The following is a 15,752-nucleotide window of genomic DNA, read 5'->3' as shown; positions in this document are numbered from 1 at the left end:
TTTATTATCCGGTGCGGATAATATTTCATGATTGGGTTTAGTTTCCAAAAAAACATGAATGAATTCACCATAATGTTTTTAATTATCTATTTATGCAATATGAATAGTAAATTAAAAATATGATAGGTATTATTTATTGAATGTACACAATACACATGCGTACCTTCTTTAACCAATTTGAATCTGAATGACAACCAAAGTATTGAATACATAATATTACATATACTATGTGAATCATAATGGATATCACTTAATTAACATACAATTTTGTGAACGTTTAAATCTTATTAGTATATTATTACAATATTACATATTACATGTATATTAATTTAGATACCTAACAGCATAAACATTATATTCTACTTTAGACTTGTGATTCAAAATTAAAAATACTCAATGTAAACTCACTTGTATCCTTATTATTTTTTATTTCCATACAAATGTTATGGAGATTCTGGTTAGCCTTTGCATCATCGTCAATGGCTGTTGACTGTTGACACCCATAGCAAATCCTATTACTTACGCTAAGCTACTGCATTATATTATAATATAAGATAAATGGCAACTAGAAGTATATTATATTGAGCTATTATGGAGTGTTAAAAATGTAGGTAACCCTCTTATAAATTGATTATTGACTATTAATATTTAATTCTGAATTATGATATAAAGAAGATATTATATAATATATACATATATATATATATATATTCCAGTTAAACATTATAAAAAAGTTAAGTGAATCTATTACCTCCGATTGTTATTTACACGGTAGATACCTATATATATAGTCCACAGCTGATGCGCACATACAATTTAATTTTTTTTAAATTTTTTTTTAAATTAAATTAAATCACACCCAATAACTGACCTAATCTATAAGTCTTGAGTGGTTTTTTGTTTAATATATAACAGTTTTTATATGTTACAATAATTATATGATACATATAGTATTATATAAACTATACACACAAGACACTGTATACCTGCAACTGCAGTGATTATTAATATTAAAATATAATAATGCACTGATTTTGCTGTTGAAATGGACGAACGTTTCGTGATACGTGTCCCCAACCTCCCCATCCAAAGAAAATCTAGAAAATTTCTATCCAAATATTTTGTATACGTCATTTGTATGAATTTGTTTGACGGTTCTTAGAATTTGTACGACACCAGTATTCGAGCAATATTGAAAATACAGAAGGGGGGCTGGAGACATGAATTATAAATAATAAGGTATTCAGTATAAAATATATGAATACTTCTAAGAACCGTCAAACAAATTCACACAAATGACGTACAAAATAATTGGATAGAAATTTTCGAACGTTTGAAATGGACGTATGTTTGCAAAATACACGTTAGTAGTATAATAATGTAGAGTATAGTATATTATACTCGAATAGCCTATTAAGTATTAATTATTAGACTTATATACTATTGATTTATTCAGTCATTAGTCATAGCCGCAATTTAAATTTTTACCTTGGGGATGAGAACTAAACAAATGTATTCCTAACAGACACATCATGAGCTTGAAGCTGTGGGAGAGGGGGTAGGGGTTGCATTAGTTCACCTTAAACGGCTTAAACCACTTTTTAGATCTTACAAGATTTTTACAGCACATTTTATTGATACATTGTCATTACTATAACCGCTAATGGATGATAGTATGATACTACGAATTTAGATAATATACTAATTATATTAAGCGAATGCCAGCGCACTATATTTGATTTTCCCTCTGACTCAAGCACTGTATAGTAAATTTAAAATTTAAAATGCAGTGTTGGGTAAGTTACTTTACTCATACCTCGTTACTATAAAATTACTTTACTTTTCAATCAAAAAAGTAACTAGTAACTATATATAACTACAATCTACATGCTACAACTTATGTTAAATTCACGTTATAGAAAAAAAAACATTTCACGTGTATTTTTCTAATTTATTTTTAACATATTTTGTTTTTCGACAAGCAACACAAGTAAAAATGCTATTTATAAGTATAATTTGAAAAATATTTATATAAATATTATAAACAGATCGAATTACTATTAATTTTAGATTCTGAGTGGAACGATGAATGTATTGATTTTACAATGATGTGTTTTTTAGATTCTGAGCGAAGCGATGAATGTATTTATTTTTGTGTATGTTACCACGGTTTGGGGCAGTAAAACTGCTTCGATTTTCTTCAACAGTATCTTGTTCGATGGGAAAGTGAATCTAGTTGTTGCATTCGGTAGGTCAAATTTTATAACTCTCAATAGTTTTCAAAAGCGCCGGGAAAAACAACATAAAAATTAAGAAAAAACGGGAATTTTTACGCAAAATCGGTTTTCGAGAAAATCGATTTTGGTTATTGATATATTGTTACAATAGCAGTTGAAAAATATTAAAAATACATAGGCACAATATATATAAGCATTTTAAGTTCAAATTTTGACAAAATTTATTAAATTTTAAATTTAATAATTATTTTGTAGTTAAAAATGTATAAAATGTTCAACTTTTATAGCTAAGGATTGAAAATTTAAAACAAGGCTCCACGTAAATAGGTTATATATAAATTACTTTATTCACAATAATATCATAAATTAATATACTTGGTAATATCATAGGCTGACTGACTGTTTTTGCTCAGATTCGTTTTTCTTATACAATGATATTATATTATTGAATTCAAATTTAACACCATACATTACAGTGACCCACTTGTAACCTACTGTACAGCAGAGCGATATCCACTTATCCACCTTTTTAAGTATTAAAATAATATATTTGTGTTAATAAAGGTACAAAAACATAATAACACCAGTACACGCGACTTATTTATAGGAAACCCTTTGTGTATTTTGAATAAAAATAAATTAAAAATATAATTTATTATATAAAATATATTTAAGAGGACGTGATACCCGCATGCGCTGTCTCGCGTCTTATAAATGTATAGCAAAAATCTGTTTTGCGCGGGATAGAACCACTCCGTCGATATTTATAGTAGAATTACTAAAACTCCACAACGCATAGGGAACAACTTTATCTGTGTCACAGCGTTTTTATTATTTGGATAACATAGATAAAATCAAAGTTATCAGTTTGAGAACATAAGGATTTTTTTTTGTTTTTTTCATTTAATTATTGCAAATCATTGGTGAATGCCATAAAAAAAAATAAAAACGCTACGACACAGTTAAAATTGTTCTCTATGCCTTGTGGAATTTTGGTAATTCTACTATAAATACCAAATGAGTGGTTCTATCCCGCACAAAACAGTTTTTTGGTGTGTTGTACATTTGTGTGACGGAGACAACTTTACGGGTATCACGTCCTCTATACGAATATTATATATCCGCATTATTGACATTAATTATAGTATTTATTATTATAGTACCGCCAGCGAAAAATGAGCCGCAATTGTAGCGCCCCAAGTGGATTTTTTCAGTAGGGCTGTCTAAAAACTATAGCCCTACCGAAAAGACGTCACCCGGGGCGCTACAATCGCGGCTCATTTTTCGCTGGCCTATTGGTATACGTTTTTTTCACGTTTTTTTTTTTATGTACTTATAAATAGTATTTATAATCAATGGTAATACTTATACAAGCCGAAAATTCGGAACGCTAACGCATTGTAAAGTATAAACACAGATTATATATATATTATATAATCTGCGTTATAAATTTATAGTATAGGAATAAATTCCTTATCAAAAGTAATTTCCATTACACGGAAAGAATTCGCATTAAAAGTTAATGTCAAGTTACTTTTATTACGTTACTACCCAATATTGATAATTTGTCTTCACAGAATCACTTCTGTTATTTAAACAGATAAAAACAATATCTTATATTATAATTTATAGTTATCTACATTGGTTTTTTTTTTATCATATTTCAATAAATATTTGTCTGTGATACAATGATCGTATTTTATGATACCTATTTTTTAATAGTCATAATTTGCATGACAGTTGTAGTATTCAAACATAGTAAGAAAAGTCAATCTACCAACCCAGGTAAAAATTCATTCAAATTGGTCCGGCCGTTCTCGAGTTTTAGCGAGACTAACGTACAGCAATTCATTATATATATATATATATATATATAGATATGTTCTCAACTTTATATAGTAATAGAATTTATATAAAAATACGTCTAACACGTCTTTTTTTGTTTTAACGAAATTCCATCGATCCATAATGAATTGTTAAAAAAAAAGCCGCGTACAATGACATGAGATATATCCTGTATATTTTTTGTGTAGTAAAAAATTATACAATAATATAAAGTCGTTAATATGTATAATAATACATTATTTTGAAGTTAAAGTTGAAAGGGGGCCCCCCACTAATTGTATGGTGTCCCGAGGCCCAATTGATCCTTAATCCGGGCTTGAACATACGATTCAAGATTGGTTCTGCTGAACCCAAATTTACTTTGTTGCACGTTGTTCCGAGAGAAAACAAATAGCTATAGTCAGTGGTGGATCTAGAATTATTTTTTTTTTTTTTTTGGGGGGGGGGGGCATGGTTTGGTTGTATTGCAATATTGCATTATACGGCCATTATCGACGTCTTTTTCAAGAAATATTAATTTTTAATATGTTCACAATTTTATAATTAGATAAAAAAAAAAATAAGAAGAACATTTTACAATTTGCTTTGATTATTTCATTATTCGTTGCTACTGAGAGTACCTACGATTTTCAACATTCAATGGGGCACTCAATAGATCCTTATACCATCATGGACAGTCACAAAAGTATACTTATTTATTGTTCTCTAGGAACTAATGAGTAATTTTAGCACAAAAAAAATTGTGGGAACAATCATATCTTATCACCGTGCACACGTGCTGTGCTTTATCAATCATCAGTTATCACTGTTTTTGTTTGTGAAATACTATCATAAATCATTATTCTAAATTCATATATGAATTTTCTCTATCTTACAATTTACTTCGCCAAATTTGGTTTTCCAATGTCAATAATGCGTTAATACATAATAACGAAAATAACGTACACCGCAATTTATTTTTGCTCAAAATGGCACTTCACACTAATGCAGTAAGATTCGGTTTACAGAGGATTTGTTTGGCACCTGTGTCGTTTCGATACAGTAGACAAGCCGCATGCCGTTTGGGTTTGGAATTTAGTTCCAGATCTAATGATGTCCCTAAACGTACCCCAAACGTGAGTCAATTTAATTATTAGTCTGTATTTGGTTGCGTATGTTTCATAGACCAATATGCTAAAATGCAACCAGTATGATCATTAAAAAATATACCGTATATTTGTTTTTACCGTAGATTCTTTATTGAATTGTCAAGTGCAATATTTCATACTTTTCCTAAACTTAAATAATGAATTAAAAAAATATATCTTACAGGTACGGTTCTTAAGCTCAAAAAATGAAAAAATTATCGATCTTAGTTACTCAGACATTGATCCAGTGTATATACCTATTAAGAAAGAAATTGTTGACGAACAAGATTTACATGAAGAAGATCAGCATTCAATCAATTCTGTTTGTTTTCATAATTAGCCATAACAGTTTATTAATAAAAAAAAATTGTAATAAATTCAATTTTAGGTTATTATTGGTTTTAGGAAATTGTTATTAAATGTAAAAGAAAAAATTTAAATCATGAAAGAAATCAGAAATATGATCAGTTTAAAGAAATTCCACTGGCATCAAAAGGATGGAAGAACAAGAAGGCTAAAGATGATTATTTTACTATTCATATTTATAATGATGTAAGTTGTATTTTTATCTACATTTTTATGAAAATTTGTATAATACTATTTTATGTATTTTCATTTATTCTTGAAACTAGGATTATTTACCTCAAAGTAGAAAGAGTTTTTATGAATTTAAAAACACTGGACTATCACAATCTATTCTTCATATTTTAAAACAACATGAAATCACTATTCCCTCACAAATTCAAGTAACCATCTTAACCCTTTCAATAAACTAGATAAAGTATTAAGTCATAACATTAATTTTTTCAGGCTCTTGGAATTCCATCAATACTGAGAGGGAATAATACTTTGCTTGCAGCTGAAACAGGTTGTGGTAAAACATTAGCATACTTGGCACCAATAATTCAACAAGTATTAGCTTATAAAGAAAAAGTAAAATTTAAAAATCAGTTCAATAGCCCATTAGCCTTAGTTATTGTACCTGGCAGAGAATTAGCTGATCAAATTGGAGTATGTTCAGTGCCTATGTTATAATATTTGATGGAACAATTTTAAAATGAATAATTTTGTTAAATGACAAGTATATTTTAATTCAACATTTTTATTTGTAGGAGATTGCCAATTGGTTTACTGAAGATTTGCCATTGAATGTAAAAGTAATTACTGGAGGACACACAAAAAGGCAGATAGTTAATCCTGTTTTTGAGGAAAATGATATAATTATTGCTACTTTAGGAGCTCTGAGCAAATTAACAAACACTGGTATGATTTTTAAGTCTTATTTTTTATCCTTAGACAGACCTCATTTATTGTATTATTGTTTTAGGCATATACTCAATGCGTTATGTACGTCATGTTGTATTAGATGAAGCCGATACTCTAATGGACGATAGTTTTAATGAATTAATGACTCATTTCCTATCTAGATTTCAAGTACAAATACTTTTTTTTAAAGCTATTTAAAACCATATGCATCAATACAGATTTTAAAATATTTAATTATTTAAGTATCGTCATTATTCAATATGTTATGTTTACAGTTTAAAGGTCGTAATGAAAGTTCTAATTTGACTCAATTGTTGTTGGTTAGTGCCACAATGCCAACAAGCCTATCCGATATATTGGGTGATATAATAGACGTAATATTATAATGACTTGATACTCTACATTAAATATAAACTAAATTAATTGAGTATATCTATAATTTTTAGATGGATAGTTTGAACAAGATCAAAACGGATAAATTACATGCCATTCTTCCTCATGTTCAACAAAGATTTATTAAAACTAATCTGGGTGAAAAACCAGCAAATCTGTTGTTACATGCAAAAAAACTTTCTAAAAGCAATACTCCAACAATAATATTTTGGTATCTCATTTGAAAAGTCTACTTTATATTATTATTTATTTTAGTCAAACATTTTAACGTGAACAGACTTGAAAAAACCGTCTATTATAAAAATAGAAATTTATTTCAAACGTTATATGTATCATATTTTAATATTAGTTCTTTATTGATCAATTATGTACAAAGATTGGAAGTTTTCATTTTTAGAAAGTATCTGATATTAGTGCAAAATAAATAATAATGAATGTTATCATTATTCATTTGATAACTTATTTAATCAAACTCATTTTAAACCTTAAACATTTAGAACTAATTACTCATGTCATAATTATGATTGGAGACTTTGATTAATATTGAAATATTAACGTAAAACCCTGTTGGTAAATGTGAGTCAATAAGAAATGCAAATGTGACTTAGTCTATTATGATAAATATTGCAAGGATTTACACATTATTGTCATACACTAACTATATATAATCTATTAATATGAATGATAATATCCATCAAATATTTATTGTTATAGTAATAAATCAAGTACTTGTGATTGGGCTACAATGTTTTTAAATGAAAACGGCATCGAGGCAGTAAATTTGCATGGTGATATGCCGTATGAAATTAGACTTGGAAAATTCAAAAAATATCAAGATGGCGAAGTCAACATTATGGTTAGCACGGATGTGGGATCCAGAGGATTAAATACAATAAGAGTAATTTGATTAAACGTTTTATAGAAAGTATCTATTAAACAATAAAACTTCAATATAACGGACACCAAAAAGACCGTAAATAATAACCACTAATCACTATTTAGAGTTAGCTGTCCTAAAGAGGTAACTAATAACAGAAGTGTAATACTTCTAGTTGATCACTATATAAAGGGCATGCATACATTTAAAAAAAAAGATACAAAAGGTATAAATAATTTATATATACTAAAAAATGCATTTCTAACACCCGTAAAGTGAAAATAGTAAATCTATGCACAATTTAAAATTTAAAAAGTTGTTGCATATCATAAATATAAAAATTAAAATAATTTAAGTGATATTAGTTTATTTTAAATAAATTTAAGTATGTGAACAAATTTTTCCAAAATTAATTTCTGTGGATTTCAAAAAATTAAAACTACATCATTTCTGAAAAGTGAAATCATTTTCTTTTTTTCTGCAGACATTTTTGTAGACGTGTTCATCACATTATTGTTTGGTTAAATTGCCAAAAATAAATTTAAAATAATTTAATATTTTATTTTTTTTTTTGGATACTTGTATTTTGACCATCATAGTTCTTACTCTAGGGTGTAACCAGGAAGACTTGAAAAAATAAAAAATAAATATATGATGCTACTAACATTTTTTGTACTATTAGCACTATCCAATCATTTTTTATAAGCAAAATAAAAAAATTAAAAAACTAAATGTTTAGAAACAAATAACTTTTATTTTATTTACGTTATCTAAAATATAGGCACGCTGTTGCATAGATAATTTTCTACCCTATATATTCAGAGATTTTGGATTTACTACTACAAACACAGAAAGATAAAAGTTGTCCCCCGCAAAACAGTTTTTGGTATGTTGAACATTTGTAAGATGGAGACAACACATGCGAGTGTGATGTTCTCTTAAGAAATATACTCTTGTTAAGAAATTCTCAAAAATAATATTTTAAAAAAGTTATTACTTTCTAAATACATTTATTTAAAAAATTAAACTATTTGACTTAGATAGATTTATTTTTTACCATAAAAATTGTTCTTAGGATCAGATTTAGGAATTGGCTATTTTAAATTTTTATTTTTAGTACTAAAAAGTAAAAATAATATTTTTATATTATACATGTAGCGCGAGTGACTATAAATTATATATATATAATTTTTTTTTTAAAATATTGATTGGAACAAAGGTTATTATATCTGTTATCCCAGTATAAATGTATTAATGTATAATAATGTATATTAATACATTTTCCACATAACACTTGATGGAACAAAAAAATTAGTGTTACATAAAGGTGACCGTTAACGGAAGTTTTACTGTACTTACTTAATTATAATTTATAACTTATTACTTATATCATGTGGTTTTCAGACTAAGCATATTATAAATTATGACTTTCCTACCTATATTGCTGATTATATTCATCGATGTGGGCGTACTGGACGTTTAAATGCTGGTACAGATGGAAAAGTCACCAATTATATCAGTACAAATAATGATTCTGAATTGGTCCAAAAAATTGAAGTAATTATTACAGTTGTTAGTTAAATAAAAAAACAAAACACAAATTTTAATTAATACATTTCTATGAAATATTTTTAATAATTTTTTCTCATATTTGTTTTATAGTTAGCTGCACGCACTATGAAATCTTTACCAAATGTCAATGGAAATATAACTAAAATACGAAGATTCTACATAATGAACCAACTGGAAAACAAAGCAGCCAAAAAATTAGATTAATATTTATTATTTTTTGTATTATATTTTTAACATATTATGTTTATAAAATTGTAATGAAATGTGATATTGATGATAATGTATTGCTATAATTACATATTTATAAGTTAATTTGAACCTTTGAGTCTTCAATTATTTTAAATTATTTTAAATCATATCTTTGGAAAAAATTACCTATATACTAGTAAGTATACAAAGATCAAGCGTAGTTAATTTTTTAGTTTTAAGGGGGCTGCTGCCGATGAAAAAAAAGTGACTATTAGACCAATAAGCTGGACAAAACTGGAAGAATTTGGTTTGACAGATTTTAATTTTGAAAACTGATTATGATTGCTTAACAAGTTTACTAGGGAATGATCGAGGCAATTTTGAATATTTTGTTTTTCAGCTGTGATATCCAAGAATAAAAATATCGAAAAAATATTATATTTTTGTATTTATATTATTCATTATGACACTAACAATAATTGGAATATTCAAAACCACCTCGATCATTCCCTAGTAAACTTGTTGATCAATCATAATCCTTTTTCAAAATTAAAATCTGTCAAACCAAATCCTTCGTTTTGTCTAGCTTATTGGTCTAAAAATCACTTTTTTTTCATTGACTGGAGCCCCCTTCAGGTTTATTTTATGATATGGAATTTAAATATATTGAAAAACATTATAACAAACAAAATTAATGTTTAGATTGGTCAAATCTACATTAGTTTTGACTTTTGACAAAACTGGCTGCAGCCCCCTTAATATAATATAATAATTATATTATTTACTCTACACAGCAAAATTATGCAACTCCTGTATACAACATTTCTACTAGAAGAAGTGTTTTAATTTCAACATATGGTACTTTAGAGAGATCATTTTTCGAATTTCTCAATAATTATTTAATGCGGGAAAAACCACTGACAAATAACAAAAAACTGCTAAAAATGGGATTTTAATTTCTAACGCTTTGTTTATCACATAAAAATTATAGTATTATAATATCAATTCAACTTACAGGCCATAATAAATAAAAAGTATTAATAACAATATAAAATATTCAGGCTGACAAACCGTCTCCGCTCAGATTGTGTTTCTTATACAATGATATTATATCATTGAATTCAAGTTTAATACAATCCATTATACATTGACTTACTTATAACCTATACTGTACAGCAGAGCGACATCCACTTACCTACTTTTGTATTTATGAATGACACGCTTTGAAGATTAAATCTCTTGTGGTTACTAAAATATTAGTTCCATAGACTATTTATTTAATTTATTAGTGCTCACCATGTGCAGCGGCTAGAGTCCAATACAAGTACACATTTCTAGCTGGGTTGCATCAACAATCACTTAAAAGCAAACATTCATTGAATCAATAGTGAGCTAATGGTTCATTCAATTGATCAATTATTTGGCATTAGTTTATTTAAAAATTGAATAAATAATTGTTGAATTTTATCTGTTTATTATTTTTTTAATTAGAGAATATATTTTATCATAAATGTATAAACAGTACCGGATCTAGGGGGGCGGTCCGGGACCCATACCCCAGGCACTAATCATAGAGGGGCGCTAATTTCACACCCAAAGAATATAGTGTAGGGGCTATAATATTATGTTGTGCCCTGAGTTACATAGTTTGTAGATCCGGTACTGTGTATGAAACAAAAATAATGTATTATTACCATGTAATTTGATTATTGTTCAGTTGAATTTTTTTTAGAGATAAATAAAAGGCTAAAATATTGATTGATTCATATCTCTCTTATTTAAGATATGTAACTTGATATTGAATTGAAAAATACTAAATCGAAATTGACATGAATATAATATAGTCTTGGATGGTGCATAATTACTGCTAGACACTAGTTAATAAATAATCTCATTTACATAATATAAAACATGTTGAAAAAGCAAAAAATATAATATTGTATTGTTTGTTTTTATTTTTAGGAGGAGAATACATAACAATAGCCAAATTCAAAATTGTATTTAAAACCGGCTACTAAGTTCATACTACATTAACTAGTGTAACTTAAGTCATCGTTTTGATGCTTAATTAGTTAAGTGAATTAATGTTATGTATGTTTATTTGAGTCAAAAATGTTAATTAGGGCCCAAAACTTCATGCATTTGGATGTTTTTACTAAGTTCATCAAAAAGTTGAAGGATCAGCTACAAATTTGAATTACAACTAAAACTTCCTGGGTTCAAACATGAAAGTTTAGTTTGCATATTTTCAGATTTTTTGTTTAACTATTCATATTTTAGAATACGATTTCACTTTACTGCATAGGTGATTGTTTTTTTTTTATTTATAAAATTTCATGAAAATTTCAAACTTTATAATAAAAATGTCGCCAATATTAAATAAAAACCTGTTTAAAATTAGGCCGTACTCTCAGATATTATAACTATTGTCTCTTGGTATAGTCCCGTTTGTGGTTCAAACTTCAAACTACACTCAATAACTCAACTTTTCTGATAACTCTAAAAAATGTAATCTTTGAAATTGTTGTCACAATCGGTTGAGTAGTTTTAGAGTCGATAAGCAACAAATATAAGATAATAATTTTTTTAAGATATAATTTTTCTATTCGAAATATTTTATGCACTCTTTTACAGTTTTACCTCATTGGCTGAGTTACCAATTTCCCATTTACCAATAAAAACCATGGTTGCATAAACAATTTATTAAATTTAATGGGTCACTAAAAATTGAATGGACCAATCGTGGGCCACTAAATTTTGTTTAAGGGACCATTTGCTCACTATTGATTCATTAAATGTTTTGTGCAACCCGGCGCATTAATTGTTGAGGATCCTAAATAAGATTTTGCCATTATAAGTTAAAGATCTTTCATTAGTCGCAGTACCTACAAACTGGAAGTTTTAATAATTTTAACTTTTAAGTAAGTACTTACTTACCTTGGATTTTTCTAAAAATATTCTTCTGGAAGTTGTTTGAGTGTATGCATCAATAATCTAATTCAAATTATATAGGACAATTATTTAAGTTTCACTGTTTATTGTGTTAAGTAATAATTTGTAGAAGCAAATACACAACACATTTTTAACATATTCACTTTAAAATATTTGTACTTAATAGTATAAAAACCTAACCTAACCTTTTTCTTGTAGGAATATAAAGAATTGTGTAAGCATTAACATTTTGCATTGAAATAATGATAATGGGTTTAATGAAATATCAGGGGAAAAAAATGTTGGCTAGTTTTCATGGTGGCGAGTGGAGACTAAAAATTATAAATTGCTATACCTATATGATTTTATTAAATCAACAAAATCTGGAAGGTTAGGTTATATATTATACACATTATGATTTATTTACACTAATACAACACAGACAAAATAGGGATATGATACAACTAAGTCAACCCCCAAATGGTTATAAACTAATTTTATGAATTTAAAAACTCATATAATATTGAAGACCTTAGTATTTTGTACAAGTTATTAATATTCATATACATACCTTATGGCTTTTACTTAGTCTATATTAATTATTAAATGATATAACACTGAGGCTGCAGCAGATGACTGCCACTAGCGGAACAGGGACCTGTAGTAATTTTATACAGATCATAATAATATGGTAGGTAATTGGTACTGAATACTGATGTGACATGTGGTCACATGGATCACCGTTTGTTGAATACACAATCATTTTCATTTTTTCATGCAAGGGAAGCATTTTGTCAAAAAAATATAGTTTCAGGAGAGATAATCAACAACCACCAATGATTGTACATTTGTACACTTTTAACGACCAAGACATTTCCTGAATTTTCGTTTTTGGGGTCCATTATTTTTGCATTGATCATTGATAAGTTTGGACAGTGTAGTTAAGTTATCATGCAAACTATATTAATAGGAGAGTACTTGGAAAATGCACATATTTTGTAGAGTTTAGAATTATATTTGTAGATTTTTTTTCTAAAATCATCTAAACACACAAGTACAAAAAAAAAAACATTTACTAATCTAATGATAATAATATGTCTACATAATTATCTTACATTTATAAGTTTTTATAAACATCAAAAATTCAAACATTTTACATTTAAGAAAAAAAACATACAATAGTTAGTTCTCATCGATGTCTTATAAATATAGTACCAATTTTTTTATGATCCAGAACCTGTGTAGGTTAAAATACCATTATTAGATAAGAAAACTAAAAAAAATAAAAATAAATATCCCTCTGTATGTTAAAAAATCATAATATTCTATTTATAACAATGATTATACAACTTACTAATAAGTAATAAATAATAGTAGTTACGCGAAAAAATTTCACAAAGATAAAACTTACATAAGTAATAGTGTTCTCTACTTTATACAAATAGAAATCATTGGTAAATGTAATTTGTTTTTTGAGGTAACAATTTTTTTCTTGGCATATCTGTTGTGTAACTTAAAAATATATTTTTTTTTTCAAAATATGATTTGAAATTTAATTAATGACACTCGAGGAAAATGTTTTTTTTAGGAAAATAAAAATAAAAATGTTAAGAAATTAAACAATATTGTTGACAGTGCAAAATATTAAAACAACATTAACCTAAAATAATCATTTCATAATTGCAATAAATTCAAGTTATTCTATTAGTCGGATAATTCAGCTGTTTCAGATCTGAATCTAATAATAAACAGTAATATAGGAAATTAGGAACACATATTATATACGCCAGTACACAACAAGTATTGCTGAAACAGCTGTATATTGTGCACCATTGAGCATTATTGTAATAAAATGAACAATTTTTATTTTTCATACTATGTATGGTAAAAATAATTTTGTTGTCACAAGTATCAATTGAAATTCGGATTTTTTTAAAAAAAATTGTATGAATGGTACAGCGAGGTAATTTTTAGCATCCATGCCCTACAATCCAAAAAATGATTTTTCGACATGAGGGGCAAATAGTAATTCTCATCAGAAATGCTTTAATACCTTGCATTTTTAAATCGGTTAGTCGTTATGATGTATTGAAAGTTAAATCAATTTATTGTTAACATAGTGTATAAACAATTATTGAATTCTTATTAGCATCAAATAATTAAATTGATTATTGGTGATATACCAATATTGAGTTTATTATATAAAATAATTATATGCATTATTAATCCTTAATGTGTTCAATAATTGTTTAATTATTTAATTAATATTTTAACTTTTCTACATAAACCAAAAATCTTGATTGGAATAATTATAAATAATACTTTCTTAAATGTTGTTTAATTTTGTAATACAAAAATAAAGATAAATCCTCAATCAAATGATTTTGTCAGTATTTAACTAAATAAATTATATGTTTTTTAAAATTTGTTATCATAGATACAATACGAGGGAGATTACACATAGATACCAAATAATAGCTTTAGACTTTCCTAACAAGATTTTAATTCTGCAGGCAGTTAACTTATATTTGATAAAATTATTAATATTAATATTTGTATTATTTAATTTGTAATCATATAGTTAAGACAGTTTTTGTGTTGAAATAGTATTGACTCCATGATACTTAATATAATATTGATGAATAATTTAATTAATAATTATTAAATTTAATAATGTGTCTAAATATGAGATACTTAAATATTTTAAACAGACTTTAAGACAAAAATATTTATGTAAGAATTGTAAGTTGTAACGGTAAGTTATTATTAATTTTTAATAATGTATGTTATCAAAACAAATAAATGTAAAGGGAAACTGATGTGGTAGTCATTTAAAATGTGTGATAGATTATCTACCCAAAGAATAATTTCATATTTAAAAATGATGTAATTAATATTATTAAAACATTAAATAACTAAATACTGATTCAGTTTAAATTGTTTTTAAATAACTAGAATACGCAAAAATAATGAACTTAATTTAAAAAAATAAATATTCAATTAGTTATCTGTTCTACAAGAAAAATATTTCTAAAATAATTTTTTAAAAAATTATTGAATTAATTCAAATAAATTTGATTGGGCTTTTTGGTAAATGTAGTATCTATTTTTGTTCTTTATAAACTATTTACTGTATAAAAACAAAACCATAATTTTTTCACAAGGTAAGGAAAATCAATATAGTTTCTTTTAAAATTGATTACTTAATAATATGCATAATCATTCATAAACAGTATAAAAATAACAATTTAATTTATGACTTACGGAATTTGAATGGTACTTGGTTTAAAATGATTATTCAACAATAAGTTCAAA

At 26.5% G+C, this 15,752-nt stretch overlaps 1 protein-coding gene across 1 annotated transcript; it reads left to right on the top strand.

Moving 5' to 3' along the window:
• Window positions 1–4,920: 4,920 nt before the first annotated feature.
• Window positions 4,921–9,636, top strand: LOC132950349 (probable ATP-dependent RNA helicase DDX28). Its single transcript, XM_061021765.1, has 12 exons — window positions 4,921–5,197; window positions 5,394–5,531; window positions 5,615–5,761; window positions 5,842–5,955; window positions 6,020–6,220; window positions 6,322–6,472; window positions 6,537–6,643; window positions 6,751–6,849; window positions 6,922–7,079; window positions 7,583–7,766; window positions 9,150–9,302; window positions 9,408–9,636. The coding sequence occupies exons 1-12, from the start codon at window positions 5,051–5,053 to the stop codon at window positions 9,519–9,521; spliced, it is 1,713 nt and encodes a 570-aa protein (XP_060877748.1). The 5' UTR covers window positions 4,921–5,050; the 3' UTR covers window positions 9,522–9,636.
• Window positions 9,637–15,752: the final 6,116 nt, after the last annotated feature.

Source organism: Metopolophium dirhodum, chromosome 8 (genome assembly GCF_019925205.1).
Source record: "Metopolophium dirhodum isolate CAU chromosome 8, ASM1992520v1, whole genome shotgun sequence".
Classification (NCBI taxonomy): domain Eukaryota; kingdom Metazoa; phylum Arthropoda; class Insecta; order Hemiptera; family Aphididae; genus Metopolophium; species Metopolophium dirhodum.
This window is presented reverse-complemented; position numbering and strand designations above follow the sequence as displayed.